The sequence below is a fragment of the Musa acuminata genome, chromosome BXJ3-3 (assembly GCF_036884655.1).
Source record: "Musa acuminata AAA Group cultivar baxijiao chromosome BXJ3-3, Cavendish_Baxijiao_AAA, whole genome shotgun sequence".
In the NCBI taxonomy this organism is placed as follows: domain Eukaryota; kingdom Viridiplantae; phylum Streptophyta; class Magnoliopsida; order Zingiberales; family Musaceae; genus Musa; species Musa acuminata.
The window spans coordinates 6,593,932-6,606,876 of NC_088351.1; the positions used below are offsets into that span (position 1 = coordinate 6,593,932).

The following is a 12,945-nucleotide window of genomic DNA, read 5'->3' on the forward strand; positions in this document are numbered from 1 at the left end:
TAGAAAAGGTAGCAATTGTCTCTACATCTTCATCTAGATTTAGAACAAGAGTAATATGCACATGTTCCTTCAGATTAAATGTCTGTAATGGTATAGGATTGCACTCATAATGCCAATATATAATAGTTGGAAGTTTCATGCCATTGGTGTTCACCAACAGAGTAAACATTTTGCTACTGCAGGACTACGAATTATTGATAGTAAACTTGCAATCTGGACTACCAAAGATTAAAAAAAATACACAAAAAATGACACAGAATATGTGAGAGGGAGATCAAACACATCACTGAGAGAGGAGAGAGTGAAGGAGAAAGATTATGCAATGATAAATCCTGCATGTTTATTGAGTGTTTCTATATGGTGGAATTCAACTACTTAGTAGTAGTGCAAGGACCATTGTCCTCACAATCATTTTATTCCTAGATGACCAAGTGTCAAGTTCTTGTGTCCTTCAGGCTGGAAGCTGCAGTCCATGAAGAAAACTGTTGATGAGTACCAGTGCTCGAGCTGGCTGATAACTTGGAACTTCATGCCCTGCTCCTCTTACTGTGGCAAATGTCAAATTCCTATCATACACCATTGTGTACCCACCAACCTATTCATACACATTTGACATCAGATTAGTATTTATTTTGGTAAAGGAAAGCAAATATGGAAGTAACAGAGGCTATATTTGGCTTCTCATTTTAGACCAACAAAAAGACATTTACTAGAGTTGAGATTGTGTATTACCTCAGAGTTGATTGTCCAAGATCTCCATGGGGATTTGATTGGAAGATTTAGTACATTGAGAGAGTATCTTGTGGAAGTAACAGGAACTCTACCATCAGTATCACCACTGCATTTTTCATTTGCCATGATCACTTATTAAGAAATTTATTGCAAAATATTCTCATGTTGAAGAAGATCTCAAATAAGGTAAAAAAAAATTTACCTGTACACCAAAATCTGTACACCATGAGCTAGAATTTGCTGAATTATTGGTAGGATTGTAGAAGGACTGTCCACCCAATTCGATATTACACGGCTGCATCAGCAAGTTTGATCACAAAATTAAATAGAAATGTTTGAGAAGTCACCATTAGGACACATGACATGACATCAATCAAGGCTTAATATCATGGAAACTGTAGATAGCTGCAAAGGGGTTGGAAAATATAAGCTCATGAAATGAAATATATAACATTATATGAAAGTTTGTCCTACATGAAAGTAAATCATTAAAGAAATTAAGAAGTCAACATATTATATGCATACGACCTGTGATAATAAAAGGCATTTGTTTGCAATCTTGTTTTTCCCATGCATGATGGGGAGTAGGAATAAACAAAATTGAGATATTTTGGGTGAAAAAAAAAATTGAGATAAATGTGTCTCTCTCTTGAAAACCAATTTGTGTCTCTCCTCTTCTTTTCTTGCTAATATCATTATCAAACATCCTTGTTGCTTCTCTCCTCTTCTTTTCTTGCTAATTCAAATCGATTGCAACTTGCACTGTTCTTGCAAGCAACTAGCTTCCATTGCCCAATAGTTCATGCCCTGTCCTTTTATCATGACTTCTAAATCCACCCTTGAAAGAAACAATTTGACATCACAGGATGTCATGTTGATACATGTCACAGCAGTACTGTTGTATGATCATCATTGATTGATGTTTAAATAATCAAAATCAAACTATTCTGACCTAACTTTTTTTGTTCAAGCTGAACTTCTTTGACTGAGTTGTTTTAGCCCCCTTTATAAACTCTCTTCTAGCATTTGCCTTTAGGCAGGACAAGTATTCTTGGATTCCAGCATCAAAGAATCATTCAGCACAAAAGTTCATCCAAGACAATCCCTGAGGAAGGAAGACAAGAACAAAAAGCTACTCTCTTGAATCATGACACAGCTCCTATCTCTCATTTCATGATCAGATGGGGATGGGTCTAAGCTTCTTCTCTCCCTACCTATAGCTCGTCCTGTTTCCTCCCTCCCCTGGTGTTTCTGCCATTATTCTTCTCTTCCCCAAAGTGCAAGGAAGAATGTGGTACAAGCTAAAGTCCATAGGAAGACAGCACTATTTAGAGGAGTGCTACATGAGTGGGTTGTAAAAGAGTTGGGGCATCGCACCACCACATGAATCATCCTTTCATTGACGTGGTTCCGATCCCAATTTCCATCTCTTTCTCATCAGAACATAGTCCTCCCAACCACGTCCACATGTGCCAAAGTAGTCATCACTTCGTTCAATGATGAAGTGAGACATGAACTCCAAGGGGGGGAGACGTATTCAGCTGGACTTCTTCGTCACATCTTTCTACATAATGACTAGGAAAAACTCTCCCTACTTAATCTTGGGTGATCGAAATATCTATCTTTCTTTCTCGTATAAGTTTGCGTACATCGATCCTCTCTGTTGTTTATGATTGGCTTGTAGGCCATGCTAGCTTTATTAGCAATGAGCATGGAGAAGCACATGGCTGCTGTGCTCTCATCTTGCTGGTGGAGCTGAGCATCTCTCCAAGTCAATACATACATACATATAGAGGTTGGGCAGTATTCCATTAGATGGGGCAGACGGAATCCTAATTAGGTGGGTGTTCAATTATTGTCTTTGACAGTCTGTTCGAGGACCTAAGGTTGGTCAAGGGAATCCTAATTTTGAGGCCATCTCTCACCTGATGATTCCCCTCTCCAGATTTCTGTCATCTGCACTTCTGACCAGAAGGTTCATCCTTGAGCTTGCTATGATTGTGCAAGTTTACCGCAAAATTCCACAGCCTGAAGTGACATCCCCTGCACTAATGGATGGCAGTTGAAAGAAAAGGAGATGATGGATGACCTTGACCGCAGAAGGAGACACCATCTTCTGCAACGACTTGACCCAAGAAGGAGACTTCATCACCTATTTCTATTGCAGGACTTTTCCAATGGGAATGCAGGATGATGGATTCAGACTCCATGATGATGATGATATCACAACAAGAACAAGAATAATTCCATGCATGAAATGGTGCAACAGCATCACACCTGCAGGAAGACCAGGAGTAGTTGAGCCTTGTGATGTTAGCATGGAGAGCTTTCTGTACTTCCGGATCGTTCAGGTATGCGTTGACGTAGATAGACGTACAGGGATCGAAATCCTCGATCTGCAACTCTTCCATGCATTAGAAACATGTGAGGAATCGAGTAGAAGGGATGGGGAGTTGGAAGAGACGCACCGAAGGCTTCTTTGGAGGGGAAGTCAAATTGGATGAGAAGCACAGGGGAGCGTATATGTTGTAGATGTCCAGCTCCTCGAACACCTGGTCGGCCTCACGCGCAGCGTCAAGGCACTGCTGGGGTTCCTTCACCGCGTTGGGGGAGAAGTTGCAGTACTTGTGGATTGCCTCCACGGTGGCGTCTGAGATCAGCGCGTGCGTCCAGAAGAAGTCGTAGATCCCTCTGCTGTCGGTCTCGTCGTTGATCACCGCGTTGCCGATCTTCCATCGACCGAAAGGGAGCAGCGTGAGATGATGAAGCGCAGGGAGAGGGAGAAGGCGTTCGAGAGGGCGGAATTGAGGTTACCGCGATCCCTTTGAGGTTGATGGCAGCTCCGGCCGCGGACTGGTTCTTGTTCTGGAGAATGGTGTAGGCGAGCTGCGGCACGTAGTGGCCGGCGTAGCTCTCCCCTGCGATGTAAAAGTCCCGGCCTTTGTACTCCGGGAACCTCTCCATCCAGTTCACCAGGAAGACGAACGCGTCTTCTGCTGTCTTCTTGTCGCCGCTCTTGCTGTAGTCCGAGGTGGTGTTCGAGTAGGAGAAGCCGACGCCCGCCGGGCTCTCCAGGAACAACACATTAGCCACTGCAACAACAACATCCACATCAACTTCACAACTCACGAACCATCTGAATTCATGAAACACTTACCTGAATTCCAAGCATAAGGATTCCTGTAGAGAGTTCTGCCGTCGCTCATGACGCGGAAGGGGCCTAATTCCTGCATCGCCCCGATCCCGAAGGACGAACACCCGGGACCTGCGCAGGGCAAGACAATTGGAATCAGGAAGCAAATCATGGAGATGCTCGTTCTAGATGACGAAGCTGGCGATGGGAGACCTCCATTAAGCCAGAGAAGCAGAGGCTTGGAGCTGCTCTGTTTGCCCGCTGCCTCCGCAAAGTAGTAAAACAGAGCTCGTCCGTTTCGATCGTCGACGGTGACATAACCCCCGTACTGAACGAAATCTACTCCTGCAGGCTGGCCGGGCAGCTCGACGATCCGGTCGTTCTCCTTCGACCCGGAATCGGCGTACAATCTCGACGTAAGATCGGAGAAGGCGAATGTGTCAAAGTCGGAAGACGAAGTAACAGTAGCTCCCTTTCGGAGCTTGTCGAGGGCATCACCCTGCCTTCCCAGAGCTGCAGTGACAGCAATGGAGGACAAGAGGCAGGCCAAGGAGCACAGGAAGCCTCCCCTTATCGCCATCCTTATCTCTGTCCCTAAGCTTTGCTCCCTCCTATCAACTTAAATCGATTTATAGACCCAGCCACATGAAGTCAAAGCCGGAGGAGAAAACTGATAGAAAGTGTACTTCACGGCAAACTTTCCATGGATAATGATAATAATAATTGTTGGCAAGCCGGCATTAAAGCTGTTTAGTGCCGGACTTTACAAAGTGCAAATCTAGCCGGCAAAGTTGTTTACCATGAAATCTTTCTGTGGATGTAAAGAGGTGGTGGTGTTGTGCTGAGTTCTATAGATAGTTTTATGGGCTCAGAAAAGCTTGATGTCATTGTTAGTTCAGCCATCGGAGTCTTTAGCCAATAAAGGTACTGTTTCTTGTCCATTCCAAGCTGCTGCACATGCCATCAAAGAGAATGATTTGTAAGAAGAATTCTTCTTTTGTTTTTGTCAGTTGCCAGTTATGTTGCAACTATAAAGAATAGGATTAGGATTAGAAGAAAGGGGATTAGCTATACTAATGCAAGGCAACACAGAAGGTTGATTGACAAGGATTCCAAGGAAGCCATTTAATCATTGAAGTATAGTGTGTATCTCAAAAAGGTGATGTATCCATCTGTCGTTTTCCTTTTTCTTTAGGTGTCATATGTAATAGAGGAAAATTGTGACATCTTCTCTTTTTCTTTTTACTTTTTCTTGTTCTATTAATTCTTTTAATTTTAGTTTTGGGTAGGTATTAGGTCAATACCTAAAAAAGGTTTGAGCATGTTGCTGAATCTGTTGTGACAAAGAGCACCTAAAAATTAGTGGGTACCATATGATGATTGATTAACTATAATACTGTAGTAATTATTGAAAATTGTGACATTTTTTCTTTCTTCTTTTCATATATTTTCAGCCTTTATTAATAAATTGTGCCTTAATAAATAGGAATTCAGAATTCCTTTTCGCAAAAATGTTTTTTTGTTTATAAATCTGCATAGTAGATAAGTAGGAAAATATTTTAACTTTTTTTTTCTATTATGTTTATATCATTGACGCATTTTACAAACAAATGGAGAAGAAGAAAGGAGAAAAAAGAAAGAAAAAAGAAAAGGAAAAGAAAGAGATCATAGCTTAAAAAAAAGGAAAGTATTTTGTGAGATTTCAAAATTTTCAATCCCCTTTTTGGTGTTTGTTAGGAAGGATTTTATGCATATTTTATGTTTAATTATGAGTTTTTAAATCCTTATTAGTGAAACTTCTTTTCTAGGCCAAATATATCTATAGAACACAAATTCTCATAGTATGAGAACTGATTGAAAACATTGAAGTTTATCCAAATCCAAGAGAAGGTAGAGCATGTGTTTTGGCTAAAAGTTCTCACAAATACACACACCATATCAAACGAGTCCAAAATGATCGATTGAAGAGATTGGTCTAAATCAAAGAGAGAAATGATGCACACTCTTCTACACTTTTCCGAACAAACCTTATTAGGGGATGAGAAATTAACAATCAACAACAGAAGTCGACTGTAACAAGATCCGAAATAAACACATTGCCTTCAAAGATACCTGTAAACATGCCACAGTTGTATACCAATCATCAGATTAATTTTTTACCATAAAAGTATGCTACACTTGCAGCACATTATCTAATCGCAGCCGATGTCCCAGCAGCAATGTAGATCCATCATCATACACCACAAGAAAAAATAGATTGAATAAGATTACAAGTTGAAACTATTCAAGCAGCTTGTCTTATCTTGTTCTTCGTGATTAATTAAGAAATTGCATCTCAAGGTAAACCTGTGATTTCCGAATTAACCATTGCCTGAGTCAATACAGTGCCGCTGATCCCAACTGCATCTCTTGCACTGCGGCTGTTGGGTCCTGCCACTCTCCAATGTTCAAAATCTGATAGAAACGGAAGTTATCTTACTACTCATTACGTGCAAACTTGAATACCATACTATTCCAAATGCCGCTAGACCGGTCTACTATTGCTAGTGGTAGTCAAATTCAGGATCCAGATCAAGTTTTCTCTTCAAATGTGACCTATCGACACTGCAAAGATGATAATCTTTTAGCAAAGTAAAACACTAGAGTGCAAGAAGAAAATAGAATTTTCAGGTAAACTATGACGCGAAACATCTGCATCATTATTTCCTAGAACTGCTACCTTTAATATGGTATGTAATAAATGCTTTGCTTGAAGCAAATATTACCTATTCAAAGTTGGTCTAGGAGGTGGCCGTGAGCCAAACACAGCTCCCAAGTCTATTGACATTGGCATACTACCACTCTGACCAGTAGTTCCATCCATATTTCTGACTTCTTTAACATGCTCACAAGCTTTATCCAGTTGGTATACATTTCCTTCCAACCCATCTTGATGGAGAGTAACCCTCCTCAGCTTCCTTTGTGGAGACAAAACAAGAGGCCCATCCTGTGAAATGAAGTCTGAAGGCTTGTGATTTTGTGATTCGCCCTTCGGAGGCGGCCTTGGAAGTAAAGATGGCTTTGTTGGCGCAGGTACGGATGAGAAGTACCTGGTTTCAACACAAAAAAAAAAAATATCTCAGTGAAGTATAAGTAACTTTATTTGTTCGTAATCCTGCTGTAATACTTGCACAACAAGCACCTGTGCTCTAAAGCCTGTTGCACTGTTATTCTTGCCTTTGGATCATAAGTGAACATCTTTGACAATAAGTCCAAGGCATCATCGCTGGCCATTGGAAAAAGTGTCCGCAGTGGAGGTGCAGGGACATATTGGTATTCAACATAATCTGGAAGGAACACCATGTCAGGCCATTGAGATGGCTTTGGAGTCCCAAAAGCTGCAAAAATCTTTCCTAGTTGGTCGATATCACTTGAACCCTGAAAGCAAATACTGTATTATGAGTAATCTGCACTCGCTCAGAATCTTAACGAATCCTTTCCTCAAAATGTGTTCTGCATAGCCATCAATATAGTTGTTCGCTAAGATGACTACTAAAATTTTATAAAGATCATATCGTTGTATATTTAATAAAAGCCAATTTTGAGAATCGTTAATTTGGATATTGGAAGCAGACCAATGCTTCGAACCTCTTTGAATCATCTATAAGATAACATTAATTGAAGATGCATTATCTTATTTGATCACTTGTTGGACATGCTCATCGATGATGACAATGCTGATGCTGCTACCATGGGACATTATAAATTCCTGCGTTAATCTGTTCTTTCTAACTGTGTGCTGGGCTATTCGTGTGTGAGTGCATGCACGCTTCTTGCTTCCAACCATTTCTGTGTCAGTCTCTTTGTTTTGGTTACGTAGTAGGTTCTAATGATCTGATTGTTCATCTTTGTCATTTGGATTTTCTTCAAATTTCATGGTTCTTTCATGTTTACGCAAACAGGATAAGATCATCCTCACCTATTCCTTTCAAGAATATGAAATGCAACACTAAAGGAATTTCAGCTAATGACTAGAAACAAAAGGTTCAAGAAATTTCACCATTCTATGATATTTGTATGGAGAGAAAAAGAGTCTCAGATTTATATCTAACCAAGAACTATGCAAAATAATACACTTGTAGCTATATCTGACAGAACAGAAGTACCTAAAAAGAATTTCCATTCAGATATTAGGGTAAAATCAAGAATGAAGCTAGCCAGACCTGCAGAAAGGGTCGTCTAAGTAGAAGTTCAGCGAATATACAACCTGCAGCCCACACATCCACCCCTGCTCCATATTGCTTGGCCCCATACAATAGCTCGGGTGCTCTATACCAACGGGCAAAAACCTACAAAGTGTAAGGGTTTCTTAGATTAAGTTTATGTTTCCTTCTAGTGAAGGTTGTGAAAAAATGAACAGCATACGCAAAGAGATCTGGGCTCAGGTTGTGAGAAAATGAACAAATTATGACATTATTAGAAGACACATTTGCATTCCAACAGGGAGACATGGAATACATATCATGAACAAGATGTGCTCGGATTTGCTTTAAAGTTACGGTTGACAACAAGAATCGTCATTGTTGAAGGCTTGAAGCCAGTTAATCGAGCCTGGCTCTAGTACAAAAATGTCACAAATATGTCTCTTAATAGGCAATTCTCTAATTCAAGGAAGACAAGCCTCAAAGGACTAAGCTAAGAGAATCTATCTTTCTTGCTAGAACTGGAAATAAAAAAACAAAAAGAAACAAATACCGACTTAGATTCTCATAGGCTCCCCTTTATTTACACTATTCCAGTACCTAAACCCCATATAGATCCATAATGATGAGATGACAGTTATATTACTAAATCACAGATGCCATGCCTTTGAGTGGCTCCCAGGCATGTGATACAAGAAAAAGAAGTTGGTGTCCCACCTGGACAGCAAACATAGTCGCAGAGCCTGGTCCTGAGTTCAAAGATTCAGTGACTCCATATTGAACTCAGACATATCTGAGCCCAAGAGAACTCATGCACAAGTTTCAAGAGATATAGAGTTGATGCTAGCACATTTGATAAGTGAACAACACATGCAGAGGGAATCACATGAGACCAAGATGTCGGGGACTCTACATGCATCATGGTTGAAGACAGATCATGCAAGTACTACAGCAATTTAAATTCCTTGTCATCACTCAGAGGGTACAAGGAAGGCGGGCGTCACAGGGAATGTAGTTACCACTTCATAAGAACTTGATGACAAAGGAACCAAACAAAAAGTCTAACAAATTGATTGACAAGTTCTTCAAATTTGAAGTTCCATAAGCATCCAAGTAAATCTAGTTGATTTGCCATGCATATCATGAAACCATGGGAAAATAATGATTGCAGTGAACTAGTAATTTATCTGAATATGCACAGTGGGGAAGTATGTTGGTTTCACATATGATGCACACAACTGCATATTAGCATAAAATTGTAGTTCCTCGTCAAACTTCGTGATTGTCAATTGTGAAATCCTAAAACTCAAAGTAGATTGACAAAGGTCACGACGTATTCTCCTGTCAGAAACTTAAAATGCATGTCTATATGATATATAATCAACTCTGACCCCACAAAAAGAAACTTGTCTAAATGAGATATGCTATGCATTTGTCTCAGATAATGAGCATGCTGAAACCTGTCAGCACATATGTCAAAAGATGATGTTTTACTATTCATGCTTAAAAACAAACATTTAAAATACCATTATCTGGTAGCATACTTATACAAAAAAAAGGATTCCTGCTTCATCTCTTAACCTTCCATATTAATATATTTATCTCAAGTCCTCATATAAATGTCCCAACAAATTGATATAAGTTAATTACATATAAATATCTTGCAATTTATTATCTAAACAATTAGAAGAATATATTGAATTAAACAAAACCTGGTGAGTGAACTTGCGATCTGGACTTCCAAAGATGCGTGCCAAACCGAAGTCTGCGAGCTTAAGCTGTCCATCAGAAGCAATAAGTAGGTTGTTCGGTTTCATATCCCTGATACATTAGCACACTTGGATCAGGATATAAGAAAAAAGATAAAAAAACGCAGAAAAAGACGAAGTACCTGTGTACAACCCATTTTTTGTGGCAGTATGCAAGTCCTTTTAGTGTCATTTGGAGATATGATTTGACGTCAGCTGGAGACAAAACAATGTTTCTGTCGCGAATGACAGCTTCCAAGTCGCTCTCCATAAACTCAAATACAAGATGCAAATTACCCTTGTGAGGGAAGGCATCGATTAATTCAATTATATTTGGATCCTTGAGCTCTTTAAGCAATTTAATCTCCCTAAGTGCAGTGAAGTTTACACCTTCCTTGTACTTTCCAAGTCGAATCTTCTTTATTGCAACTGTTTGCCCAGTCTGCAAAGGTTTCACATATTAGCTTAAAACAGTTTTATTGACTTCTTTCACACATAATGTTCATAAGATAAGAAGGTGAGAACTGCAGCTTCTTCAGAAAAGTATATTTGAAGGTTTGCTCAACCGGGATTACAGATGAACAGGAAGAAGAAACCAAAGCCTGCAAATTTGTTTAAGAATCACAAATCATAAGATCAGCACGCTTTGTAGGTTCTAAAGTAGAATAATTATGAAACAGCCTGTTCGAAAGAAGTCAGCATTGCTGAGAAGTTTAAGCTTCACCCTTATACTTCTCTAAAGAAAAGCTTCATTCTTATAGTCCAATCCAAACTCTATAATGATATAACAACAAAACCATGAGCATTGTGATGCCAAAAATGAGCAACTGGATTAATCATTCTTTATAGATCAACAAACTCTGAAAGAGTGAGTCTGGGTAATAGACAAAAAATAAAATAAGATATTTTTACATTATGAACAATTGAATGTAGCTCCAAAAGAAGATAAGATGAGGAAAAAAACCATTTCCAATGATCAAAACATTTCCAAAGATGATCTATACATGCACCAAATGGACGAGGTGAGTTGATTAGGATTAATGGGAAGGAGAGGTAAAGAAGATTTTAGAAAACTTTATTATATCGATGATAAGGGGATGGACAGTTGTCCCAATTGGACAAGGTGAGTTTGTTAGGATTAATGGTAAGGGGAAGTAAGGAAATATTAATAAAAATTTATCAGAGGCAACAAAATGAAAATTTGACTGCTCTTAGTTTTTAACAAGTGAGAATGCCCTAACCAGAGCTCAATGAAGCTTTGTTGTGCCGAATTGGACTTCACTACCCATCACAAGCAGAACAAAATTTCCCTTTTTAGGGATTCAAAACCTGAACCACATGATGATGCCTTAAACCTGAACTCTTGGTGACCCAAAGGAACTGGTCAGTTTTCAGTGACACAAACGTCCCTATTCACGTAGCAAACTAGCCCCATTTAAACATAGCTCTAATGACAAAAGTAACGCTAATCAAATCTCAATTCTGATTCCGGAGTTATGAGCCAAAACTGTAAAAGGATTAGGTAATTGCAATTCCAACTTAATTTCAACATTGGGAAACAAACCAACTACCACAGAGATTTTCATTCAATGGCCCACATTTTCTGAAGAAAAAGAGAAAGGAAACTCTTAACACTTGCAGTTATTTATTTAGAAATAGAAATAAAATTATTTCTTGCACTTAAGGCAGATCTAAACTCAGGTTGTGCCCACCTTCCCTATTCTCATTTCAGAGTGAAAGATTGACCCAACTCAAGTGATCAAGTGAAAGAAAGGGATAAAACGGTAAAGCTAATATAATATAGAAACTAAAGTCAGAGTTGTTCCCAATATGAATTGTGAAGTCAGATTCACTTCATTTCTTCTTAATCAAAACAACAAACACATAAAACACGCGCAGAAACAGCAAAATGGAACAATTGGGCAGCCAATATCGGGCTTTTATTTTAAACGAAGTCATCTGCAATATCTGAGCTATGAGGAGAGGAGAAATAAACTAGAAGTGGAGAGATTCCCGTCAGCGTAAGATTCTCTTTTGCCCCTAAATCGCATCTGACATCAACTTTAAACCCTAATCCAACAGATCCCATGCACTATGCCTAAACTTCAACCGGTGGGTTAACGATCCAAATCAGAAAGCAAATTTATCGACCGACTTGCCTTTGTGTCGATGGCCTTAAAGACGATACCATAGGTGCCCTCACCGAGCACCTCGCGCTTCAAGTAGCGGTCGGCGACGCGCTTCGAGAGCGAAGGGTCCTCTTCGCCGGCGGAGGCGCCGCCAGAATCCGACGCCGGGATCATCATCTTCGTCGTAGTCGCCGCCGCCGTCGCCGCGACTGTCGTAGCCCTTCGAAGGCGGTCGCCGCTCTCAGCACAGTGCAAGCGGCAGCAGAGCACAGAGTGGTGGTAGGAAGGGGGACGCAAGCCGCCTTTTGGTCATGGGAAGTGGAGAGCAGGACAAGGTGGAAAAGGGAAAGGAGAAGGATGGGGCGAGCAGCTCCGGGCCGCGTGCGGCGAAGGAGGGCTGCTTTGCGAGGTCGAATGACCTCAAGAAAACACCAACGCGTTTGGGCCGTTTGGCGAACGCCCGGTGCGTGCTTTGAAGCCGTTCGACAAACAGACGGGTTCGGTTCGGATCCGTTTCGTCGAACTTTTCGAACTCGCACTCAATTCGGATCCGATCCGTATCTGACAAATCTATCCTGACACGTATTCGCATATTATGCGCTGATAAAGAATTAAGAATTTTAGGATAATTTCATTTATTCTCTCTCTCTCTCTCTCGCTCGCGTTCGACTCAATTTAGTCTTCTGGTTTGAGTCAATGCAGTCTGTCTTCTTTAATCCAATATAATTTAACTAAAACTCTTCAGTAGAAATCATCATCAAATCATGCATCTCTGAGAAGAACAAAATTATACCTCTTTACATGTACCAAACATTTGGTTCAATGAGTACAAACAAGAAGATAAATTCTTAATGGGAAATCATCATCAAATTACGTCTCTCTGGGAAGAACAAAAATCTACCTCTTTACATATACCAAACATTTGGTTCGATGAGCTACAAACAAGAAGATAAACTTTTATATTCTTCTGTTGGGAATAGCTAGATTTTATTTGACCAGTTATGAATTATATGCTAAAGTAC

The 12,945-nt window shown here is 40.0% G+C and overlaps 2 protein-coding genes across 3 annotated transcripts; both read right to left on the bottom strand.

Moving 5' to 3' along the window:
- Positions 1–302: 302 nt before the first annotated feature.
- Positions 303–4,618, bottom strand: LOC135632934 (serine carboxypeptidase II-3-like). Its single transcript, XM_065141827.1, has 8 exons — positions 4,079–4,618; positions 3,890–3,997; positions 3,547–3,824; positions 3,201–3,461; positions 3,010–3,128; positions 935–1,027; positions 733–838; positions 303–595 (listed from the first exon to the last, which is right to left on the bottom strand). The coding sequence occupies exons 1-8, from the start codon at positions 4,443–4,445 to the stop codon at positions 452–454; spliced, it is 1,476 nt and encodes a 491-aa protein (XP_064997899.1). The 5' UTR covers positions 4,446–4,618; the 3' UTR covers positions 303–451.
- Positions 4,619–5,994: 1,376 nt separating this feature from the next.
- Positions 5,995–12,388, bottom strand: LOC135585847 (cyclin-dependent kinase D-1-like). Of its 2 annotated transcripts, XM_065141828.1 has the most exons (7): positions 11,954–12,382; positions 9,938–10,236; positions 9,759–9,867; positions 8,068–8,193; positions 7,047–7,282; positions 6,631–6,954; positions 5,995–6,469 (listed from the first exon to the last, which is right to left on the bottom strand). In XM_065141828.1, the coding sequence occupies exons 1-7, from the start codon at positions 12,098–12,100 to the stop codon at positions 6,409–6,411; spliced, it is 1,302 nt and encodes a 433-aa protein (XP_064997900.1). In that variant the 5' UTR covers positions 12,101–12,382; the 3' UTR covers positions 5,995–6,408. The 2 variants fall into 2 exon arrangements, with proteins under 2 accessions (XP_064997900.1, XP_064997901.1); XM_065141829.1 differs by lacking the exon at positions 8,068–8,193 and having other exon boundaries at positions 11,954–12,388.
- Between the last annotated feature and the right edge of the window lie 557 nt (positions 12,389–12,945).

Excerpts from the sequence above, each read along its gene's own strand:
- LOC135585847 (XM_065141828.1), bottom strand. The coding sequence starts at position 12,100 with ATGATGATCCCGGCGTCGGATTCTGGCGGCGCCTCCGCCGGCGAAGAG. Across the intron at positions 10,237-11,953 it reads TTAAGGCCATCGACACAAAG|ACTGGGCAAACAGTTGCAAT; the intron begins GCAAGTCGGTCG and ends AAACCTTTGCAG. Across the intron at positions 8,194-9,758 it reads ATCGCAAGTTCACTCACCAG|GTTTTTGCCCGTTGGTATAG; the intron begins GTTTTGTTTAAT and ends TACACTTTGTAG.
- LOC135632934 (XM_065141827.1), bottom strand. The coding sequence starts at position 4,445 with ATGGCGATAAGGGGAGGCTTCCTGTGCTCCTTGGCCTGCCTCTTGTCC. Across the intron at positions 3,462-3,546 it reads TCAACCTCAAAGGGATCGCG|ATCGGCAACGCGGTGATCAA; the intron begins GTAACCTCAATT and ends GGTCGATGGAAG. Across the intron at positions 3,129-3,200 it reads CCCCTCCAAAGAAGCCTTCG|ATCGAGGATTTCGATCCCTG; the intron begins GTGCGTCTCTTC and ends GAAGAGTTGCAG.